This window comes from Polyodon spathula, chromosome 2, assembly GCF_017654505.1.
Source record: "Polyodon spathula isolate WHYD16114869_AA chromosome 2, ASM1765450v1, whole genome shotgun sequence".
Taxonomy (NCBI): Eukaryota; Metazoa; Chordata; class Actinopteri; order Acipenseriformes; family Polyodontidae; genus Polyodon; species Polyodon spathula.
In genome coordinates this window covers 35,056,958-35,077,554 of record NC_054535.1, presented here as the reverse complement: position 1 = coordinate 35,077,554, position 20,597 = coordinate 35,056,958, and the positions used below count along the sequence as shown (strand labels likewise).

The window sequence follows — 20,597 nt, the reverse complement described above, 5'->3', positions numbered from 1 at the left end:
TTTAACCAGTGGGAGAGAAGATGAATATCATAAACTATCTGTTTAGTTTACAAAGAATTTAAATAGAAGATAATTTTATACTGATTTATTCAAGTGTCCCTTTCCCCCTTATCAGCCTCTTTTGACACTGCTTTCCATGCTAAAATGAATTGGTTCATTTGGTAGATGCACTGGGATAAGCAACGCCTTGTGGTCAGCTATGAGAAGTGGTTTGTTAAATTAGTATAGTAAATTAACCAGTGCTGGTAGGGTTTAGCCAAGGCAGTTTTTATCACTTGTTTTAGCAATTTAGCCAAGGCAGTCATTTAACAGCCCAGTTCTCTTCTTTGAGAGAGCATAATTGCATCTAGACCACAGATTACACAGGACATTATCTATAACAACACAGTGCCCCTAGCACTAGAGGCTGTTTATGATGAGTTGTAGCCCAGAAGGCAGAATGTCCCTTGGAGGGCTCTATCTTCCAAGTACTGACCAAGCCTGTCTCTGTTTAGTTTCTGAAATCCAATGAGATCAGAACGCAGGGAGATGAGGCTGTAACACTGGAATATGCATGAGCCACATATGTACCATTACACATGATGTTCAGTGCATACCAAATGTGTTTTTAATCCATACCTGGAACTAATTCATATGAATTCTAATCATATGAACTGCTTATTGTGTTGTGTCACCAGTACAACAATATGTACAGCACAAACACCACAGGAAGCAAATAACTAAAAGGATTTAGAACATCCTGTCTGTTCTGTGGGAATTAAAGGACACGCGGGGCTATTTCAAAGATGAGCCAGGGTGTTAAAGAACACTGTCCTAGTTAAATTCCAATACTAGTTCAAAAATTCTGGCCGGGCTAAATCCTACCTGCCCATGACAAGCTTTATTAAAACGTTGCCAATCCCTCAACCCCCAAACATAGAATAGGACACCTCTGGAAACAAGCTATTGTATCTCAGCGGATATATTCCCATATATAAACATTACTTCAAACAGTGCATGACATAGGCAAATACATTGGGAACAACTTCTGGGACATGGAAATACGTTTATTTCCTATTATGGGAATCTTTATAAAATAGCACAGTTAACTGTAGTTCATATTAACAGGGACATTTAAAGTGGATTTACCGTAACTTTTTGTGAGCATGGAAATATGCAGTAGGCTATAGGGGATCATTAAAAACTTGGGTTTACACAATTGAACTGGAGAGTTTGTCTAGATCACAATATAATTAAATTGAGATCTTGGCATTTAACTATTTTCTGTGGAATTTAACACTTCAATTTGGTTATTATTTTTTTTTTAATGTTTATAAATGTCAGCAATTCTTTCAAAAGGAATATTACTCTATATATATATCTATATATATATATATATATATATCTATTATATATATAATTAACTGCAGTTTCAAAGTTCCCAAAAATTTGAAAGTGTTTTAAATTTTAAACTCAATAAATCAATTACATTTTGTTTTTAAACAGGAACTGAAACTGTACTCCTGATACAGAATTAACTGTTACTCATATATATATATATATAATATATAAGTATAGATATATATATATCTATATATAATATATATATATATATATATATGCTTTTTTTTTCCTTTGACAGATTCTTAAAAAATTAATGTTAATTAATACTATTTAATAAAAGACTGATGTTTTATCTTACAATAGACTGACAAAAAAATACTTTGTTTAAAAAACTAAAATGTTAAATTATATTTAAGTTATGAATTATGTTTTATGATTAAAACAATAATAATAAAAGAAAAGGACTGGTTTAGTAAGTTTGGATGTTACAGAAAGTTAGCAAGTCAGTTGAAAGCAGAGTTTCTTTCAAACAATATGTTGCTATATTTCTGATTATTCATACACAAAACTTTCAAGGTTCACCTAAATATTTAAAAGCAGCACAAGGTGATATACTTAGCAGATAAGCAGTAGGTCAGAATGCACAGTTTCAAATTTTTCTGCATGCTGCAAAGATTAATAAAAAAAGAAAATAAATTGAGGGGTATTAAGATAAATAAATCAATATGATAAAACACACAATATTCTGTTGGCAGCAGTGATGTAAAAGGCCTTGTTTTAAATCTCTCTGACAGTACCAAGCCGTCTTCATAATCGAAAGGGGGGTGGTTCTTCATAGCTTGCTCCTTTACAAAATAAAAACAAAAGTCAAACCAATGTGAAAACTCTTAGAATTAAGCATACTGTAATTCAGTGAACACTAAATTAGCCATGTTGTCATTAATGCAGGTTTCATTCTCAAAGGAAACACTTTTTGTTTGTTTCAGTTTTGGTGCTTGAAAATGTAATGTTCAAGAAAGGGATGAGACATTCACACTGGGTACTGTCAACCATGGAGAGGTTGATGTAAGAGACCTGTGAGTACATTTCAGTCCTGACCTGACCCATCCCTGCCATTGCATTCTGGGCCTCTATCAAACACAAACTACCATTGTTTCAAACTGTAGACTAATAGCCACCAAACTAATTTCACTAGTTAACTATGCAGATTTCAAAGACTGTATTTTAAAAGTTACAGCAATTCAAGTGTATAAAAACATTCATTGTTCTATATGTCACTTTTTATTATAGTTTTCATTTTCAGTATTTTCTTTAGTTGTGCTGGAACTGGTGCAGAGAAGGGGAGACGGGGTCTCATACTTGCCTTGATCACCCTGAATGCAGACACTCGTAGTTGGTGTCACTCAAAACCAAATCATTAAGACCAGTAAAAAAAAAAAAACCTTTACTGTAATCCTGCAAGTCCTGGAAAAGTAGCCAATATCCTGCTCATTCAAAAACAAAGCCTCATACTGTTCAGCTTTGACACAGAGCAAGAGTTTTAATTGGGGGCTCAACTACAGTTTGCCAGTCCCTGCTCACCAGTACATGCACACTCGATTTGCATATGGTGCATCAATGAAACATGCCATTGACTATGAGGAAGTGCCTCTTAACACATGAATAGGTGATGAAATAGTTATATATACTCACCGTTAAAGCAGAAAACCATTGATACTACAGCAGTGATCACTAATAATAAGTTGCAGAGGGTTGACCAACAGGAACAGGGTAAATCCAGCATCAGTATAATCAATTTGTCTTTGCCAATTTCATGTACATCTTGAAGTAAAAATAACATCATACATGAAAAATAAACTGGTGGGGACCTGCAAACTGTAGATGTCCCTATTTTTTACATGTTTTAAAAAATTTCCAGTATGGAGTGTTGTGTGGGGTTGTGTTGTTAAAATTTATTGCGACACCCCCCCCCCCCCCCCCCCCCCCCCCCCCCCCCCCCCCCCCCCCAAAAAAAAAAAAAAAAAAAACAAAAAAAAACAAGATGATATTTAACATACCCAGTTGTGAAGACCAAGATATTGTGTATGTGTATTGCACCTTTCAAGGAAATCCTGGCTGAGCACAATTCATGAAAACAAAGCTACATATCCAGGATTATCCAAACTGTGGTTAATATACAGTCGTATGGATATATATATATATTATATATAATATATACATGAATACTATATATATATACAGCATACTATACTATATATATATATATATATATATATATAGTATGCTGTATATTAACCACAGTCTGAGAACTCCTTATTCTGTTCTTAAATACCAAACCATTCAACTTAAAACAAAAAGAGGGGCATCACCTGTTTAAAAAATGAAAGCATGTGTCAGTATCTAAAATAAAGTTTGTTATATATGTAACAGGGTCAATAATGCCCCTGTTATCTTTCACATATTTATTTGTCAAAGGTTTTATTTTTATAATTTTGATTTTTTTTTTCATTTTGATTTTGATTAGTGCACATTTGATTCATAAATTGATTCATCACTTTGTAGTAGCTTCTCCATCCAGTTCACTTGTATGCCTTATTGGGTATTGGCTAATTGAAAAATTGATAATTTTACACACCTGAATATAAATAGTACATGTCTCTTGCAAACGGGATGGCCATCCTGGGGGTTTGTGTTTGTGTGTCCATCTTTCGTTTGGTTTTGTTTGTGCAGGAGTGGGAACACATGTAGCGTTTGGAACGGAGAGTAACAGAGGGAAGTGAAACAATACCTGTTCATGGACTTTCCTGATGATAAGTACTCATCTGGTGTACAGTATGCTGGTTTAAACAATAAGCATGAGTGAATTAAGAGTTCTCTTTCAAGTCGAAAATGACCACCAAATGATACTTTTAGGATATTGCCTGCCTTTGGTAGGTATTTCTGAGCATTTTATGTCAAAGCCGCCAATAGACCCTTCTGCAGAGTGACGTCCTGGGTCCCGTGTTGTGTCGAGTCTTTTTCAAAAAGAGCTCTCACTCTGAGTTGGCCTGTATTTCCCCTGTTATAAACTCGCTGGATGTTGGCATAGCCACTACTGTGGAATCAGCCGCTCCACTTCTTCCTTCTGTCTTCTCAGTCTGCTTCACTTGCGTTGCAGACTGCTACTAACAACTTAATCATATTTGCATAACTGTATTCTGCTATTTGAAAAAAAAAGAGAGGGAAGATATCTGTTTTGATCCTCCATCAGGGCTTGGCTTGCCATGTCCCCGCTGTAGAGCTGGTCCGTCCGCTGCTCACTTTTAGTGTGTAGCCAGAAAAAAAGAGAAACAAATGGAGTTTATTATTATTGTCTTGCTCACTGCCCTAATCTGCAATGCAGGGTCACGGAGGTCCACTTAAAGAGGGCTTATGTGGCAGGTGCACAAGCCATTCACCTTGCCAATACAGTGAGCCTGCTGACAGCATACTTGGATGGTATGTTCCAGTCATCGCCACTCCCAGAACCACTAGCGTCTGAGTTAGCTTAGTGACCAGCGCTTTACTCCAGGTCTCCGGGTTCCAAGGGCAAGCCTTGGGCTGGAACCTGGCCAGTCTCATCATGGCTTGCAGACAGCTCTGGCTATCCCAGGCAAGGATCCTGATGCTGATAAATCAGCGCTCCTAGATGCGCCGATTTCACCAGACCATACTTTCGATCCAGCAGTGGTGGAGATACTACAGCGCTCCCACTGGGAACATGAAGCATCAAGGCAAGTGGCTGCAATGCTCCCTCCACGCGCCCTGGTGCAGCGTAGGTTGAGCAGTGGAAAGCAGCTAGGACACAGCAGGTGATATGCACGGTCCCGGTCCTGGTCCCCACAGCTCCTGTGGGTGACCTGAGGCACAGCCTACAGTCTGCAGCGGCGTTCCAAGCATCAATATAAAGCCCACCGTAGGCAACAGCAGGAGCGTGCCCCATCTTAGCCTCAGCAGCCCCAGCAGTGGCCCTGAAGACTTGTGGCCTCAGACCTCACGCTTCTCTCCACACCAGCTGCAGTACTGGTGCACTTGCACCTTGGACATCCGGGTTGTCGCCAAATTATTCCAAATGCTGACTCACCGTCACATCCACCAGTCGGTCTGGCTGGGCGACTGGTTTACCACAGTGGACTTACAGGATGCGTATTTTCACGTTCCCATTCGTCCAGCGCACATGAAATACCTCCGCTTCGCCTTTCAGGGAAGCGTGTATGAGTTTTCAGTGCTGCCATTCTGCCTCTCCCTTGCACCCGCACTTTTTCAAAGTGTGTAGATGCCATCATTGTGCTGAACTACCTAGACCAGTGGTGCATAACTGAGGTCATGGAGAACTAGTGTTCCTCCTGGTTTTTGTTCTAACCATACATTAAATTAGTTAATTGGACCAATTAGGCTTCTAATAAGGTCCAATAAAGTACTTTATGGTGTAGTTGGAATAAAAACCTGCAGCGACACCAGCCCTCCAGGATCGAGTTGTACACCACTGACCTAGATGATTGGTTGACGTGTTGCAAGTCGCAGGAGGGAGCAGTGGCCCATACAATACAGTGATGGAGCATCTGCTGAGACTGCTTGGGACTCCGACTGGACTCCACTGTAATGCGCGCTTACCTGTCAGTGGACAGAGTAGCAGCTATAAAGGATTGCCTCTCCCTGTTTCATCAGGGATCAAGAGTTCCTCTGGTGTGTTTCCAGAGACTACTGGGTCTGATGGCCGCAGCCACATTGGCCATGGAGCTCGGCCTACTCTGTACACGCCCGCTCCAAGCATGGCTCAACACCTTCCAGCTACACCTGAAACATGACAAATACTGTTGGCTGACAGTATCCCGTGGGTGTTTGGTAGCCCTGCACTGGTGGAGACAGACCTCCCACCTCTGCGAAGGTGTGCTACTAGGAGTAGTGCTGAATCATCAGGTGGTGATGACAGATGCCTCCAACATGGGCTGGGCTGCAGTCTGGGAGGGCAGAGGAGTCTGCAAGTCCTGGTCTGGCCCCCGGACGTCCCTGCACATGAACATGCTGGAAAAGCAGGTGGTTCACCTCGCTCTCCAGCACTTTCTCCCAGTGCTCCATGGGAGACATGTGTTAGTCCAGACGAGCAACACATTGGTAGTAGCATATGTCAACTACCAGGGTGGACTGAGGTCCCTGGGGTTGTAACACGTAGCCTACCGGCTCTTGATTTGGGCCCAACAGAATCTACAAATTGGGCTGCGAACCACCTCTCCAGAGAGGGTCCGCTTTCATCAGAGTGGCGACTCCACCCTGGTGGAGCGCATTTGGGTACGGTTCGGGCAGGCGCAGGTCGATCTTTTCACCTCGGCAGAGACAACAGATTGCCCCTTATGGTACTCCCTCCACCGCTCAGATGGTCTACTCGGCGTCGATGCCCTAGCCCAGTGGTCCTCAGAGTAATTTGGGCACGGACATAAATTGATCTTACTTGGCTGTTTGCACTAACTATTACGTAGGTTCTTGTCTTACACACTGCCTTCTCACGACATATACATACATATATATATATATATATATATATATATATATATATATATATATATATATATATATATATATATATAATATATATATATATATATATAGATATATACCAAATATTTGTAAATAGCATGTTTACACAGATAACCATGAATAAAAGTGTAGATAGTCTCACTTTGTTTCAGCTCGACAAATCTGCCAACACTACTCTGTTTTAAAGATCGCTCATCTCCAGTACAATTATTCAGAGAAAGTGGATTCGTAACTAAATATACTACGGTGTTTCCCTTGTCTGTTGAAATAAAAAATAAAAAAATAGAGATAGAAAATTAAATTGTAAATACTGAAATGTATTATTTTTCTCAATAACAGTCGGAAAAATTCAGTGCTTACCCGGCATATTAACACCTGCCTTTGCTCACGAATGCCTTCAATTTTCATGCAGAATACCGTGAACGGCCTCTGCTTGCTTATGACTGGACAGCTGCGTAAAACTTGGCAGATATTTGACTCTCCTATTGGTTAAACTTACAGTCGGTACCTGCACCTGAAACAGACACAGTTTATGTCCCACCCAGCTAACTTATGATTGGGCTACCACAGAGGCAATGCAGATATTCAATTGGTTGATCATATCACAAAAGCCATTCAGAAAAAAAAAAAAAAATGTTGAGTACGTACAAGCAAAACATAAGCGAGCATCACTGTCAAGCTTTTGTTGGAAAACGTGTTTAAAGCTTTCTTTATTTTCCCACGCTATGACCCGGCAGAAATGTGTTCATGACCCATAATTTAATAACAGCTGCCACTGGCACGATGGCCTGGCTTCGTGGGCACGAATTTGCCTACGGGCAGGACTTTGAGGACCACTGCCCTAGCCCATGGGTGGCCCAGAGCGCTGCTTTATGCATTCCTGCCGCTGCTCCCAGCCTTCCTAGAGAAGGTCCAGATCGAGAAGGCGACGGTTCTCTTGGTTGCCCCTCAGTGGCCCAGGAGAATTTTGGTTTTCAACCCTGTGCTAGCTCCTACCTGCCTGGTTCCAGTTGCCAGAGAGTGCCTCGGACCAAGGTCAACGGTCTCTCACGGTCCCGTGGCATGCTTTGGCAACTGGAACCAGGCAGGTTCCAGTTGTGGGTCTGGTCCTGAACGGGACCACTGGATAGCCCTAGTGCTCTGATGCAGTTGCGGGCACTTTGCAGAATAACAGGGCAGCCTCCACTAGGTTGTTATACAACTATAAGTGGAGGTACTTCCAAAACTGGTATCTGACCCTTGGGTATATTACCCCATATCTTGCTCTATGCCTGTTATCTTGCATTTACTATAAGAGTTGCTAGATGTGGATAAAGCTCCTTCTACATTGAAGTTGTACCTGGCAGCCATATCTGCATGCCATGCCCCGGTGGATTCTGTTTCACCAGGCACAAATTTTTTGGCGACCTGGTTTCTAAAGGGTGCCCGACATTGTAGAGGGATGCTCTCCCAGAGTGGAGTCTTAACGTTTGAGCCCATATACTACTAGAGTTGAAGTATTTGTCAATGAAGACAGCCCTTCCTCTTAGCCATCACCTCCACATAAATAATAATATATGATAATGCCAGCTTAGCCCCACCTGGGCGGGTAGCTGCACACTCTACTAGAGGGGTGGCCACATCTTTGGCCCTCTTTAGAGGAGCCTCACTCTCCAAGATTTGTACTGCGGCTAGCTGGACTATGCCGCATACCTTTACCAGGTTCTACTGCATTAATGTGGTAGTTCCATCAATGCCTTCATTGGGCACAAGGGTCCTGGAGGTTGCACACTCCCACTACTGACCTAATCGGTTATGCATGGTTAAGATCCCTCAATCCCTCATTAGCTGTCTGCACACACTCCCTCGCGACAGCTTTGGCATACTTTCCCAAAAGTATCGTTTGGTGGTCGTCTTCGACTTGTAAGGGAACGTTAGGTTACAGATGTAACACTGATTGCATAAAAGAGAAGACGACCACCAACCAGCGAGGTCGCTTTGGTTGTAAAAGGAGATTGAGTATTCTACGAAGTGACTATTTGATCCCTCGGGATACGGATCCCAGGACATCACTCTGCAGAAGGGCCTATAGGCAGCTTTGATATAAAATGCTCAAAAATACCTACCAAAGGCAGGCAATATCCCAAAAGTATTGTTTGGGTGTCATCTTCTCTTTCAGGAACCAGGGTTACATCCGTAACCTAATGTTTTAACTTGTCGGTAACTGATTGGAGCCAGTGGTATGTAAAATAAAGACAGCATGTTGTTATACAGATATTTTCCCTCGCCCTGAGGTTCCCTCCCCTGCACAGACAACGTGTCAGATGTTCTGTGTTTTATAAGTTTGTTTTACTCTGTAATTTTAGTCTGGTTAAACAAAATCTATCTTTCCTTAACACACTGGTGGTGTTTAAAACTAACTGTCTTGATAAATCTTCATTATGATGTCTGTAATTGATCAGTTACATATTTTAACAATGTGTTGTTGAGCCTTTTTGACCGTCTTGTCCAATAAAAACGTTCTCTATTCGTTATATATATATATATATATATATATATATATATATATATATATATATATATATATATATGTGTGTGTGTGTGTGTGTGTGTGTGTGTATATAGATATATATATATATATATATATATATATATATATATACAGCTCTAGAAAAAATTAAGAGACCACTGCGAAATTATCAGTTTCTCTGGTTTTACTATTTATAGGTATGTGTTTGGGTAAAATGAACATTTTTGTTTTATTCTATAAACTACTGACAACATTTCTCCCAAATTCCAAATGAAAATATTGTCATTTAGAGCATTTATTTGCAGAAAATGACAACTGGTCAAAATAACAAAAAAAGATGCAGTGTTGTCAGACCTCGAATAATGCAAAGAAAATAAGTTCATATTCATTTTTAAACAACACAATACTAATGTTTTAACTTAGGAAGAGTTCAGAAATCAATATTTGGTGGAATAACGCTGATTTTCAAGCACAGCTTTCATGCGTCTTGGCATGCTCTCCACCAGTCTTTCACATTGATGTTGGGTGACTTTATGCCAATCCTGGCGCAAAAATTCAAGCAGCTCGGCTTTGTTTGATGGCTTGTGACCATCCATCTTCCTCTTGATCACATTCCAGAGGTTTTCAATGGGGTTCAGGTCTGGAGATTGGGCTGGCCATGACAGGGTCTTGATCTGGTGGTCCTCCATCCACACCTTGATTGACCTGGCTGTGTGGCATGGAGCATTGTCCTGCTGGAAAAACCAATCCTCAGAGTTGGGGAACATTGTCAGAGCAGAAGGAAACAAGTTTTCTTCCAGGACAACCTTGTACTTGGCTTGATTCATGCGCCCTTCACAAAGACAAATCTGCCCGATTCCAGCCTTGCTGAAGCACCCCCAGATGAGTCCAATTTTCAGCTTTGCCCAACACCTGGTCATCTAATGGTTAGACGGAGACCTGGAGAGGCCTACAAGCCACACTGTCTTGCACCCACTGTGAAATGTGGTGGAGGATTGGTGATGATCTGGGGGTGCTTCAGCAAGGCTGGAATCAGGCAGCTTTGGCATGAATCAAGCCAAGTACAAGGTTGTCCTGGAAGAAAACTTGCTTCCTTCTGCTCTGACAATGTTCCCCAACTCTGAGGATTGGTTTTTCCAGCAGGACAATGCTCCATGCCACACAGCCAGGTCAATCAAGGTGTGGATGGAGGACCACCAGATCAAGACCCTGTCATGGCCAGCCCAATCTCCAGACCTGAACCCCATTGAAAACCTTTGGAATGTGATCAAGAGGAAGATGGATGGTCACAAGCCATCAAACAAAGCCGAGCTGCTTGAATTTTTGAGCCAGGAGTGGCATAAAGTCACCCAACATCAATGTGAAAGACTGGTGGAGAGCATGCCAAGATGCATGAAAGCTGTGCTTGAAAATCAGAGTTATTCCACCAAATATTGATTTCTGAACTCTTCCTAAGTTAAAACATTGGTATTGTGTTGTTTAAAAATGAATATGAACTTATTTTCTTTGCATTATTCGAGGTCTGACAACACTGCATCTTTTTTGCTGTTTTGACCAGTTGTCATTTTCTGCAAATAAATGCTCTAAATGACAATATTTTTATTTGGAATTTGGGAGAAATGTTGTCAGTAGTTTATAGAATAAAACAAAAATGTTCATTTTACCCAAACACATACCTATGAATATTAAAACCAGAGAAACTGATAATTTTGCAGTGGTCTCTTAATTTTTTCCAGAACTGTATGTGTGTGTGTGTATGTATATATATATATATATATATATATATATATATATATATATATATATATATATATATAATTTCTTAGTGACATTTTCCCCATATTTTAATTCTGCACCTGAATAAAAAGAACCTGGTCATTTATCTGATATTGTTCTGTGCTTTATTGAACTGAAGTGGTGTAGCAGGGCAAAAGATTCTTCAAGGTTAACAAGGGAAAACATTCAGTTCATCCAATAGCTTTTCAACCATCTGCTTTTTGACCATCACTGTAATATTACACCTGAACCAAGCTTGGTGCTTATTTTGGGTATGTGTCTATATTCAGGTCTGGCTATGAGCTTGGAGCAATATAAACAATGTACTTTGACTTACATAATGTAAAGGGAAGAATTGTTTTTTTTGTGGTTATTTATTATTTTATTATTACTATTTCAGGTGCCTTAAAGGTGTCAAAATATACTGTATTCACTGATTTATAAACATTTGACTAATGGATTGAAAAAAAAAAAATTGGTATCTATGGGGTATATTCAATGTGCAGTTAAACCACATTGATATGTTATTAAGACCAGGTTAAGTTTGTTTAACTAAGCACAGTTGCTTTCTCTCAAGCAAGAATGACTCAGGTTTTCTGTGTTTCATAGTGTGTTATACTGCGTTTTATATTCATGAAGAACTTCACATTTGAGTTATTTGAGTTGTAATGCCTAAACAACTAAATGAAGCCACATGTACAACAATTCTAGAGCAGACAGAAAGTAACTTTGCTTAAACATTGTTTGTTTGTTGGAAAACCATCAAAGCCTGTTATAGATCAGGTCATTATAGAGAAGGCTTTTTGCTACCTATTAGATACTAAAATAAAGATGCTTTTGGTTCTCAAGTTACTGCTTTAAAATTCCTTTTGTGCTTGAGCAGCAATTTAAGAAAGAGTGTTGGTTAAAAAGTCACTAATAGTACTTTACTACATGAATGCTGTTTTCCAGGGAATGTACACATAACTTAGCACTTTATTAGTTTTTATAATATTTTAATGAAAAAAAAAAACGAAAGCAATCTCTTCAGACTTTTCCTCAACCATAATAAATTAGACAAAAAAGGAGAAGGGTGCCACATTGCCATAGTAGTTTATTTAAATTACTCTATAAATTATCGGTTCAAAAGGCTTCACTTTTCACTTCACTTGTTTTTAGATGTCATTTCAGAGAATACTGGCGCTGTCTTAGTATTAAAATGTGCTGTACAAACGTAGGACGAGCAAGCATACTAAATTAGTCTTCATAGTTTGGTACAAGTGTACTAATTTTAGTCTAAGCAAGTGGATTTATCCGGCTTAATCCGCTAGTAGACCCATCAAGTGGACAAACTTTGCTAAGCTGCAATCGACCCAGACTGTAGTATAACTATTATTATATATTATTATTATTATTATTATTATTATTATTATTATTATTATATTATTATTAGCAGATGCCTTTATCCAACTCGACTTCCAAAAATAGTTTACTGTATTCATTTCAATCATACGTATTTTTATCTGATGTTTTGTATGTTGATATCACTTATGTTATCCGAAAGTGTTATTACGTAATGACACACATACATGACATTAATAATAATAATAATAATATACTAATACTAATATACTAATACTAATAATAATAATAATAATAATAATAATAATAATAATAATAATAATAATAATAATAATTTGGTATTTTGGTTTGGTATTTACTAAATTATAAATAATTATATAAAATAATAAAATAATTGAAGGCATCCATAAATGTGTTAGCAATTCCTCGTATTAATATTTATATTTTTCAGTTGCTTCTATTACTTTAAAAAGAGGTGTAAAAGGTGGCTTCTTAGATTCTACAGCTCTAGCCAAAAGCTTTGCATCACCCTATAAAATTAATTCATGTTGTTTCATAAAGTCGAATGAAACCTATTGAATAATGTTACATTATCATATTGAATTTGTAGTTTTACTTAATGAAAAATGGGAAAAAATGAATGTTACTTTTACCAAAGAATACACTGTAAAGTTTTCTTTATGCCATATAATAACGCGGGATATCTGAAAACGCTATACTAAAACAATTAAAGTAATGTATTTATAATTTATTTTATATATATTTATATATTTATATTGGATAGAATAATATCAATAATAATAGATATGTTCTAATAACCGGTTATACATATCCCTATAAAAAACAAATACAGATATTAATGAATTCCTAGGTTAGGATATTAGATCCACTATGTTTTGACAACCGGTTTTGACAAAAAAAGCTGTATAGGGATTTTTTTTTTTTTTAAATCACTTAAAGGAAGAAAAATATTATGTTAATAATAATAAAACAAAAAGAACAAAAACCTGTAAGGAAAAATATTACTGTAAGAAACTGTTTGCAATATCCCCCCCCCCCACCCCTCCCAGTGCCCAATTGGTCAGGTATATTACAGTGACCTGTTATTGTTTCTATCGCTTAATAAAAGGGTTACATTGTTAAATAAAATGTGTACTTACAAGTCGATCTCCATTGATCTACCTGTGCTCCACAACAAAACTCATGGTAGTTCCATCAAAGGAGGGTGGGGCGATTATTCTTGGACCTTGCTGTGACACAATGCTAATCACAGGTTTTCCGTCAGAGAATGCTTTTGACCCCCTGCTTGTTATATGCTGGCTGGTAGATGGTGCCTGTGCAGATTTCCCAGTGGGGACGTAGTAGGGGCTTTCCATGTAAGCTACATCTCCTTGTTTCCCCAAATGTATTACTTCTTTGCTGCTCATTTTATCTATGTCATCTGCCTCTGAATGAGATGACAACTGGGTCTGCAAAGTCCTGGTGGGCAACCCAGCGGTTGTGGGCAAAAAACCTGGGTATAGCATATATGTGGCACCATAAGCACCAGGACTTAATGCTAATGGTACTGGGGTCATTGGCTGCTGGGGCATAGGGACATCCACATACTGCCCTGTTTCAGGGTCAAACAGCCTCTTAGTGGCAGGTTGGACGGGGGTATCCACAAGATAATATTGTCCAGTTGTTGGATCCAACAGCATCTTCCTTTGTGTCTGTTGGTACTGGTCTATAGGTGGCGGCACAGATGGTGAAAAACAAATCACCTGAGGCTGTGCACCAGACATTGCCATTGGCAGGGAGTGATGATAGATGGTGGCAGTAGGGGTATCTGGGGACCGTGTCTCCATAACAACGGAAGATCTTTTGGGGGACTGACTGCTGTCTTCTTGTCTTCTAGAATCAGCTGGGTTGAAATAGCTCAAAGGACTGGTGGTCTGGGGTTTGGCTCCTGTGGCTGCAAAGGTGTACACAGCATTTTGCTCTCGACTGGTTGTGGTAGGTTTGGCTTCGCTGGTTTGTGGTTTAACTGGTATTGTAAGGTAATTTTCTGAATCTGTTGTAAAGGTTGAATGAGCCTGCTTCTTTTCTGCTTCACTGCTATTTTTCTCCGTTTTGACAGGTGCAACTTTGGCCTGTAATATTTTTAGTGACATGGGGGCTTTAGGAGATTTGGGAACAATGCTTTTTGTGCTGAAAGGTGGTTGTGAAGAAGTATATGGCTGAGGCAGTTTATTGGTGACATTGATACTGCTGCCTCTGGAGGAAGTTTTCTGGTTGTTAGTAAAAGTGGAAACGTTTTTGTTGGTGAAGGCTCCACTTTGCTGAGAAAGAGATCTGGACACGTCTTTGTCCTCTCTGTTAAGGGGAATGTGAAACGTTTTCAGATACTCTTTGACTTCTTTCTTCGGCAAAAAATCGAACACTGACCCTGCAACGGCGGACTGACTTGACTTTTCTGCAGTAGGATAAGAGTTTCTCCTGGCCAATCTCTCTACTGTCGATGGACTTACAGTCACATTCTCCTCTCCTGTTGTTGTTTTTACCGCGCACTGTTCCTGGTTGCCCTCTGGACCCTCTTCACTAGCAATGAGTGACAGCACATGACTATCAGTAATTGGCTGTGGTTGGGTTTTTCGCTTCCACTCGTTTCTGTCGAAAACATACAACTGTTCCATGGTTTTAACAGCAGCTCTGAGTTTTTCCAAGGCTGCCTGGTTGGCCATTTTTGATTCTGGTTTCTTTTCTGTGGGTTCGATATTTTTTTCCGGTTTCTGGTTAGTTGACTTGGTTTCAATTTTCACCCCAGCAGGCGCCTCGGACGATTCGCTTTTATGTTGCTTTGATGCAGTAACCAGGGCAACTCTGCCTGTTGTTCTGTGGACCAGTGTGGTTCCGTTTTTGGCACCCTCTGAAGGAGGTGTAGACACTCTGCCTGCCTCCAAAATACCCTCGACTGGTCTGCGTTTTGATGGTGTCACGTTGCTGTTTGTATTTACTGACTGGCACTTTATCACTATAGGTGAAAGCGAACCCGGTTTTCTGAAGTGGCCCTGCTGGATAGATTTCTGTTCTGCGTTCTGATCAGAAGCAGAGCCTTTGGAGTCGTTGTTGTCCAGAGAAACAAAGTGATATGAACTTTTAACCAGCTTGCGCACGTCCCTGACCTGATGAATCGGTGTTTGGAGCTTGCATTTGTTATCCCTCATGTCTCTGACCGTGAAATGGGGCACTTTTTCCGACGACTCACCCTTTAATGCTACAGAAAGCGCTTGGCATTTTGAGTCATCAGCTGTCTTTATCAGGTTGGCCGCACTGCAACCTATATTAGGAGTTAGCAGCTTAGCAATGTTGAACGGGTTGTGCTTGTTTTCCTTTACGCTCCGCAGGTTTATTTTGATTTCAGGTGACTTAGAAGTTACCAAGCTTCTGGCTGAATCAGCTACGTACAAGGTGTCGGGGCTCAGAACGTTGCTTCCATCTCCTAGATCTGGAACTGCCTTGGTTGAATAGTTGTTGTTTTGCTGTGTTTTTCCAATTTTACTCTCATTGGAAACAAGCTGAATGCTCGGCACAAACAGTTGTGACATTTTAGTTGATTTTCCGCTGCTTGGTTGGTGCTGCAGTTCCGTCTTATCTGTGGAGGTAGCCGATTTCCCTGCAAGGGTTTTATCGTCGTTTTTATATTCCTTTTGAAACTCTACCTCACCGTCCTTCCATGATCTAAATGCGCTATTCTGGCTACGAAGTAGCATACCCTTGGCTGTATCAGATACTCCTTTTTTAGTATCGAACCCCGCTTCAAAGGAGGACTCCAAATTAGTTTCTGATGTAATAGTTGAAGCGTCTTCCTTATGAGCCGAGTCCTTGAGATCACACGGTTTACTTTCCGCAGAATCTTTTATATCATTCAATGAAACAATTGTAAATTCAGAACTCCCTTCTGAGAACCTGGAGTTTTGCCTTTGAAAATCCCGGGATTCGCCACCTACCTTTTCTTTCGGGAATTCGAACTCTTTACAAGACAGACCAGGTGACAATCCCGGAAAGGGTGTTTCGGAGATCTCTCCTCTTTCCATTTTGCGCTCCTGTTCAAACTGCATTTTCTTAGAGATTACATTTTTGAGAAGACTTGTGGCAAATTGTGCTTTCTTGTGTGTGCCTTCCATGGCTTCCCCTGCCTTGCAAGTTTGCCTGCTGGCCTCACCCCCCAGCTCGCTTGACAAGGTGTCTGTAACTTCATCTGTAGAACGCGATCCTGCGACCTTTTCTGCAAATTTTGCACGCCTTTCGCTTCCAGGGACGCCCGCTTTAACATTGCAACGGAAATTTAAAGTTTCAGTCAAAGTTATTACCCCTTGTTCAATTCCCTCTTTCACTTTTATTTCATTTGTTGATGAAATGCTCCTTTTGCTATCTGCAATGTTTCCATTTAAAGCTATGCTTTTACTCTGAGGTGGCTGTATATTGCCTATAGCCAAATTCTTGTTAATTTCAAAAGTTGATGTAGAGCTCTTATGTGAAACCACGTTTTGTTTGCTTCTTTGGGTCAGATTGCCATATTTTAAGTCAACAAAAGTTGACCACTTGTTAATCCCACGGCCGTGTTCTGATAAAGATGCCGAAGAGTCGCTGGAGGTGCTAAAATTAATTGTGTCAAAATAAGGGCAAGCCAAACTTTTGAATGCTCTGGCAGTTAAATTACGCACTTCCTTGTCAGCATCATCCAGCTCACTGACAGCACTGGATGCGCCACTCGAGTATTCAGTTATATCTTTTTTACCTTTTAAATTACTTCCAAAGTGAAGACGTCCTGGAGCTGCAATAAAACATTTCGCACGATCAGTGATGTTCTCTGTTTTAGCACCAGTGTTTTTTAAGACATAGCGGCTCATGTCTCTCTCATACTTGGCATCATAACCAATATTTTCCCTTTCTTGGACGTTGTTAGGCTCATTTATAGCCCTGGAAGTCGTTTTGATTGACAGGTGAATCTGGCCTGCAGAATTCTCACTGCCGTTTTGGTTCTTTGACAGGCTTTCATCTGAGCTAGCGGATTTGTCCGTGTCACATAGATCGCTTTCATGCTTAGTGCTGACTGCTGCTCCGCTAGTGCGCTGAACTGTATTATTAGATTGAGTCTGATTGCTTTTCACATTTACACAATCACTATCCTCTATTTGTGTCCCTTCCACAGTTTCATCACTGTCAAAAGAGGCATAATCCACAAAGGAATAGACCAAATTGTCGTCCTCAAAATCCCATGACGACCCCTGCCCAAAGTCATAATCAACATCATCATCTAACTCACACAGCTGTATTTCGTGAGTTGAAATATAGTGGGTCTCATCCTCATTGTCGTTTGATGCGTAATCGTCCGATTTCTGGCGGCTAGGGCTTCCTTCTTTCTCATTCTTTCTGTTCAAAAATATATCCGTGTATTCCAGTTCATCGTTGTCCCAATCCAGTGAGGGTTTTGCCTTAGACATTTTAGGTGCATTTTTTGTTTCAGTTCCAGAGATCATGCCCCGCTTCTGAACCGACGTTTCAGGGCAGTCTGTAAATTCATCATCGTTCTTGGGTATTTCAGAAGATTCAGACGAGCCAGAGAGATCCGCAGTGAGAAACTGCTCTGCTCTTACGCCCGTTGTGGGTTTAACTTCATTTGCATTCATTTCTCGGTAGTCGGGGCTTTCATTTTCAGCAGTGGATGTGCCGTTTTTACAGTTAAATATTGCCAGCTGGCTGCCTTCTCCAGTACTAAAAGTAACTTTGACAGTTTTTGCGCCTTCCGATTTCATATCAAGAAGATCATCTATCTCCACGTATTTGGATTCATCCTGTTGTTTACCTGAATTATAGATAGCCTTGTCTGGGAGTAGCTTTCTGTAAGGACCATGGTCGCCCCGGTAAGTCAAAGTTTTCTGAAGCGCTTCCATTATTGCCTTGTCTACTGTCCGACGGTCTTTGTTTTTAAAAGTGACCTGGCACGGTAAATCAGTGAGAGATAGAGAGAGACGAGTCCCCAGGAATCCCTACTTCACTCCCTGATGTCTGGTGGACCAACCAGAGTCTCCTGGTGGAGTTGTTGCTTTGCTGTGCAGCTCCACTCGACAGTTGTTTGTGTGGTGCTCAAGGCTGTCAGTTTGAATGCCATTGGTAACAGTAGCAGAAACTGCATTCCGACCCGCTGCCACATAGAAGTGAACGCAAGCATATGGAAATTCTTTTTTTTTTTTTTTTTTTTTTTTTTTTTTTTTTTACAGGACAGGAGTAATACGTCACCCTTCAAGCACTTTTAAAGAAGGCTGCCTCAATTACTAATATGAATTACGTATAGGGTACAAATCGCTGTGGGATGATAAACACATTGTCAGTGACGTAGTGAATGATACTAACACTCAATCAGTGTGCCAAATACACGGCAAAAAAAAAAAAAATCCCAAACAAAAACAAACAAAAAACAGTTTAGAAATGTATAGTATTTCCATTTTACCGTTTACTGTTAGGTTTTATTAAAATGAAGATTAAGCAATAGCAGTTGGTAAACTTTCAAGAATGAATGTATTTTAAAAGTTTTAGGAAAAAAACACACACAAAGTGAAATACATTCCCTAAAATAGTACCCCACCTCGCTATTTTAAAGAAAAAAAGCACTGCCGTCATTTTCAGCCTGAAAAGATATGACATGTGTGAGTAACAATGGCAGGCACCCTGTAAATTCCTAGCACCTTCCGTTGCTTTCTATTTCCATGTTGTTATGTAGTATCTAATTAACGCCCAACCTTAATGAAATGACAAGATAAGAATTGCCCCGGAGACGCTGAAGGATCTTCGAAGTTCACAGAAGCAGGAGATGGGACGATGAATGTGAACAGTTTCAACAGCGAGTAGCGACTTCAACTTTATTAATCACCAGATGAAAAGAACAACTATAAACTATACAAAGACTGTGCGTCAGTTGTGCCGATTGAATAAACGCTATTTTAAACTGTCACATTTGTTTATTATGGGAACCACTATCAAAAGAGGACAAGTGAAACACAAACAACCAGGAACAATCAACACCTGCGTTAACACGTTCTATTGAAGGAAACACGATTTGCTTCATCATTTTAATTCGTTTTACAAAAAAAAAAAAGCTTTTGTTTTTAAATTTTACATATACCCTTCTTAGATGGTGAAATACTGTTTGAGTGTTAAAATAACACTTTACATTTTTTTCTTAATACATCTTGAAAGCTGTATTATTACTGACCCTCTTTACTGCTGAGAACCCAGAATAACACATAAGTGATTATGGTACCAAGAAGCAGCCACAGCTGTTGTCTTTAGTGTTATCTTTTAAAGATCTGTACATTTCAAACTGAAATAAGTTAAAAAAAAAAAAAAAAAAAAAAAAAAGGAAACACAATGTGCATGTCGCAATTGTGACAGTGGCTTATTCTTGCTTGAAAAGGCCTAACATTTTAAGAATAGTAAATAGTTTAAAAATTAGGACATAAAAAATGACCTTATATGAACAATTATATTTTTCAAAATTATTTGCTTTATGTGAAAATTGATCTTATTCACTAAGACGTTCAGTTCTTAAATAAAATGTGTCGTTATTTATTCAATTATTCTTCAAAGGATGTTACATCTGACCCCACCCCCAATTTCAATTGGCTCTTGCTGTATGTACATCAGCTCTTAAAGCTGGATAAGTATGAAGGCTGGTAGAAGACAGATGTAATTTGTTTGTATCAAAGTCTGGTCAAATTAGCTCAAATTGTCTGTGCATAATGGAAAAAAGGTAAAAAAAAAGTCACATATATAAGTATGTAACTATTATCTTTCTATCTATTAAACAACAGCTACAAAAGAGATTGCGGTAAGCTATAATATGACAATAAATTATGGTTCACTTAATTGTTTTAGTGTATCAGTTACTGTATCACTTACTTGGTAAATTACTATTGTTAATACAAAATAGAACTGTTAATTTTATGTTCGGTAGCGATGGCCTCTGAAATATGAAGATATATTTCATTGTTTATGATATATTCAGTTTGCACAAGGTTGTTTATTAATTTAATAACTTCAAATACACCCACAC

General features: G+C 39.4%; 1 protein-coding gene across 2 annotated transcripts; it reads right to left on the bottom strand.

Annotated features, from left to right (window-relative positions):
• Positions 1–1,766: 1,766 nt before the first annotated feature.
• On the bottom strand, positions 1,767–18,731 carry LOC121295656 (uncharacterized protein C4orf54-like). 2 transcript variants are annotated; one of them, XR_005946957.1, is made up of 3 exons: positions 13,663–18,731; positions 3,016–3,144; positions 1,767–2,168 (listed from the first exon to the last, which is right to left on the bottom strand). XR_005946957.1 is itself a non-coding variant. In XM_041220595.1 (2 exons), exon 1 carries the CDS (start codon positions 18,436–18,438, stop codon positions 13,681–13,683), a length of 4,758 nt encoding a protein of 1,585 aa, XP_041076529.1. In that variant the 5' UTR covers positions 18,439–18,730; the 3' UTR covers positions 1,768–2,168; positions 13,663–13,680. The 2 variants fall into 2 exon arrangements, 1 of the variants encoding a protein (XP_041076529.1); XM_041220595.1 differs by lacking the exon at positions 3,016–3,144 and having other exon boundaries at positions 1,768–2,168; positions 13,663–18,730.
• Positions 18,732–20,597: the final 1,866 nt, after the last annotated feature.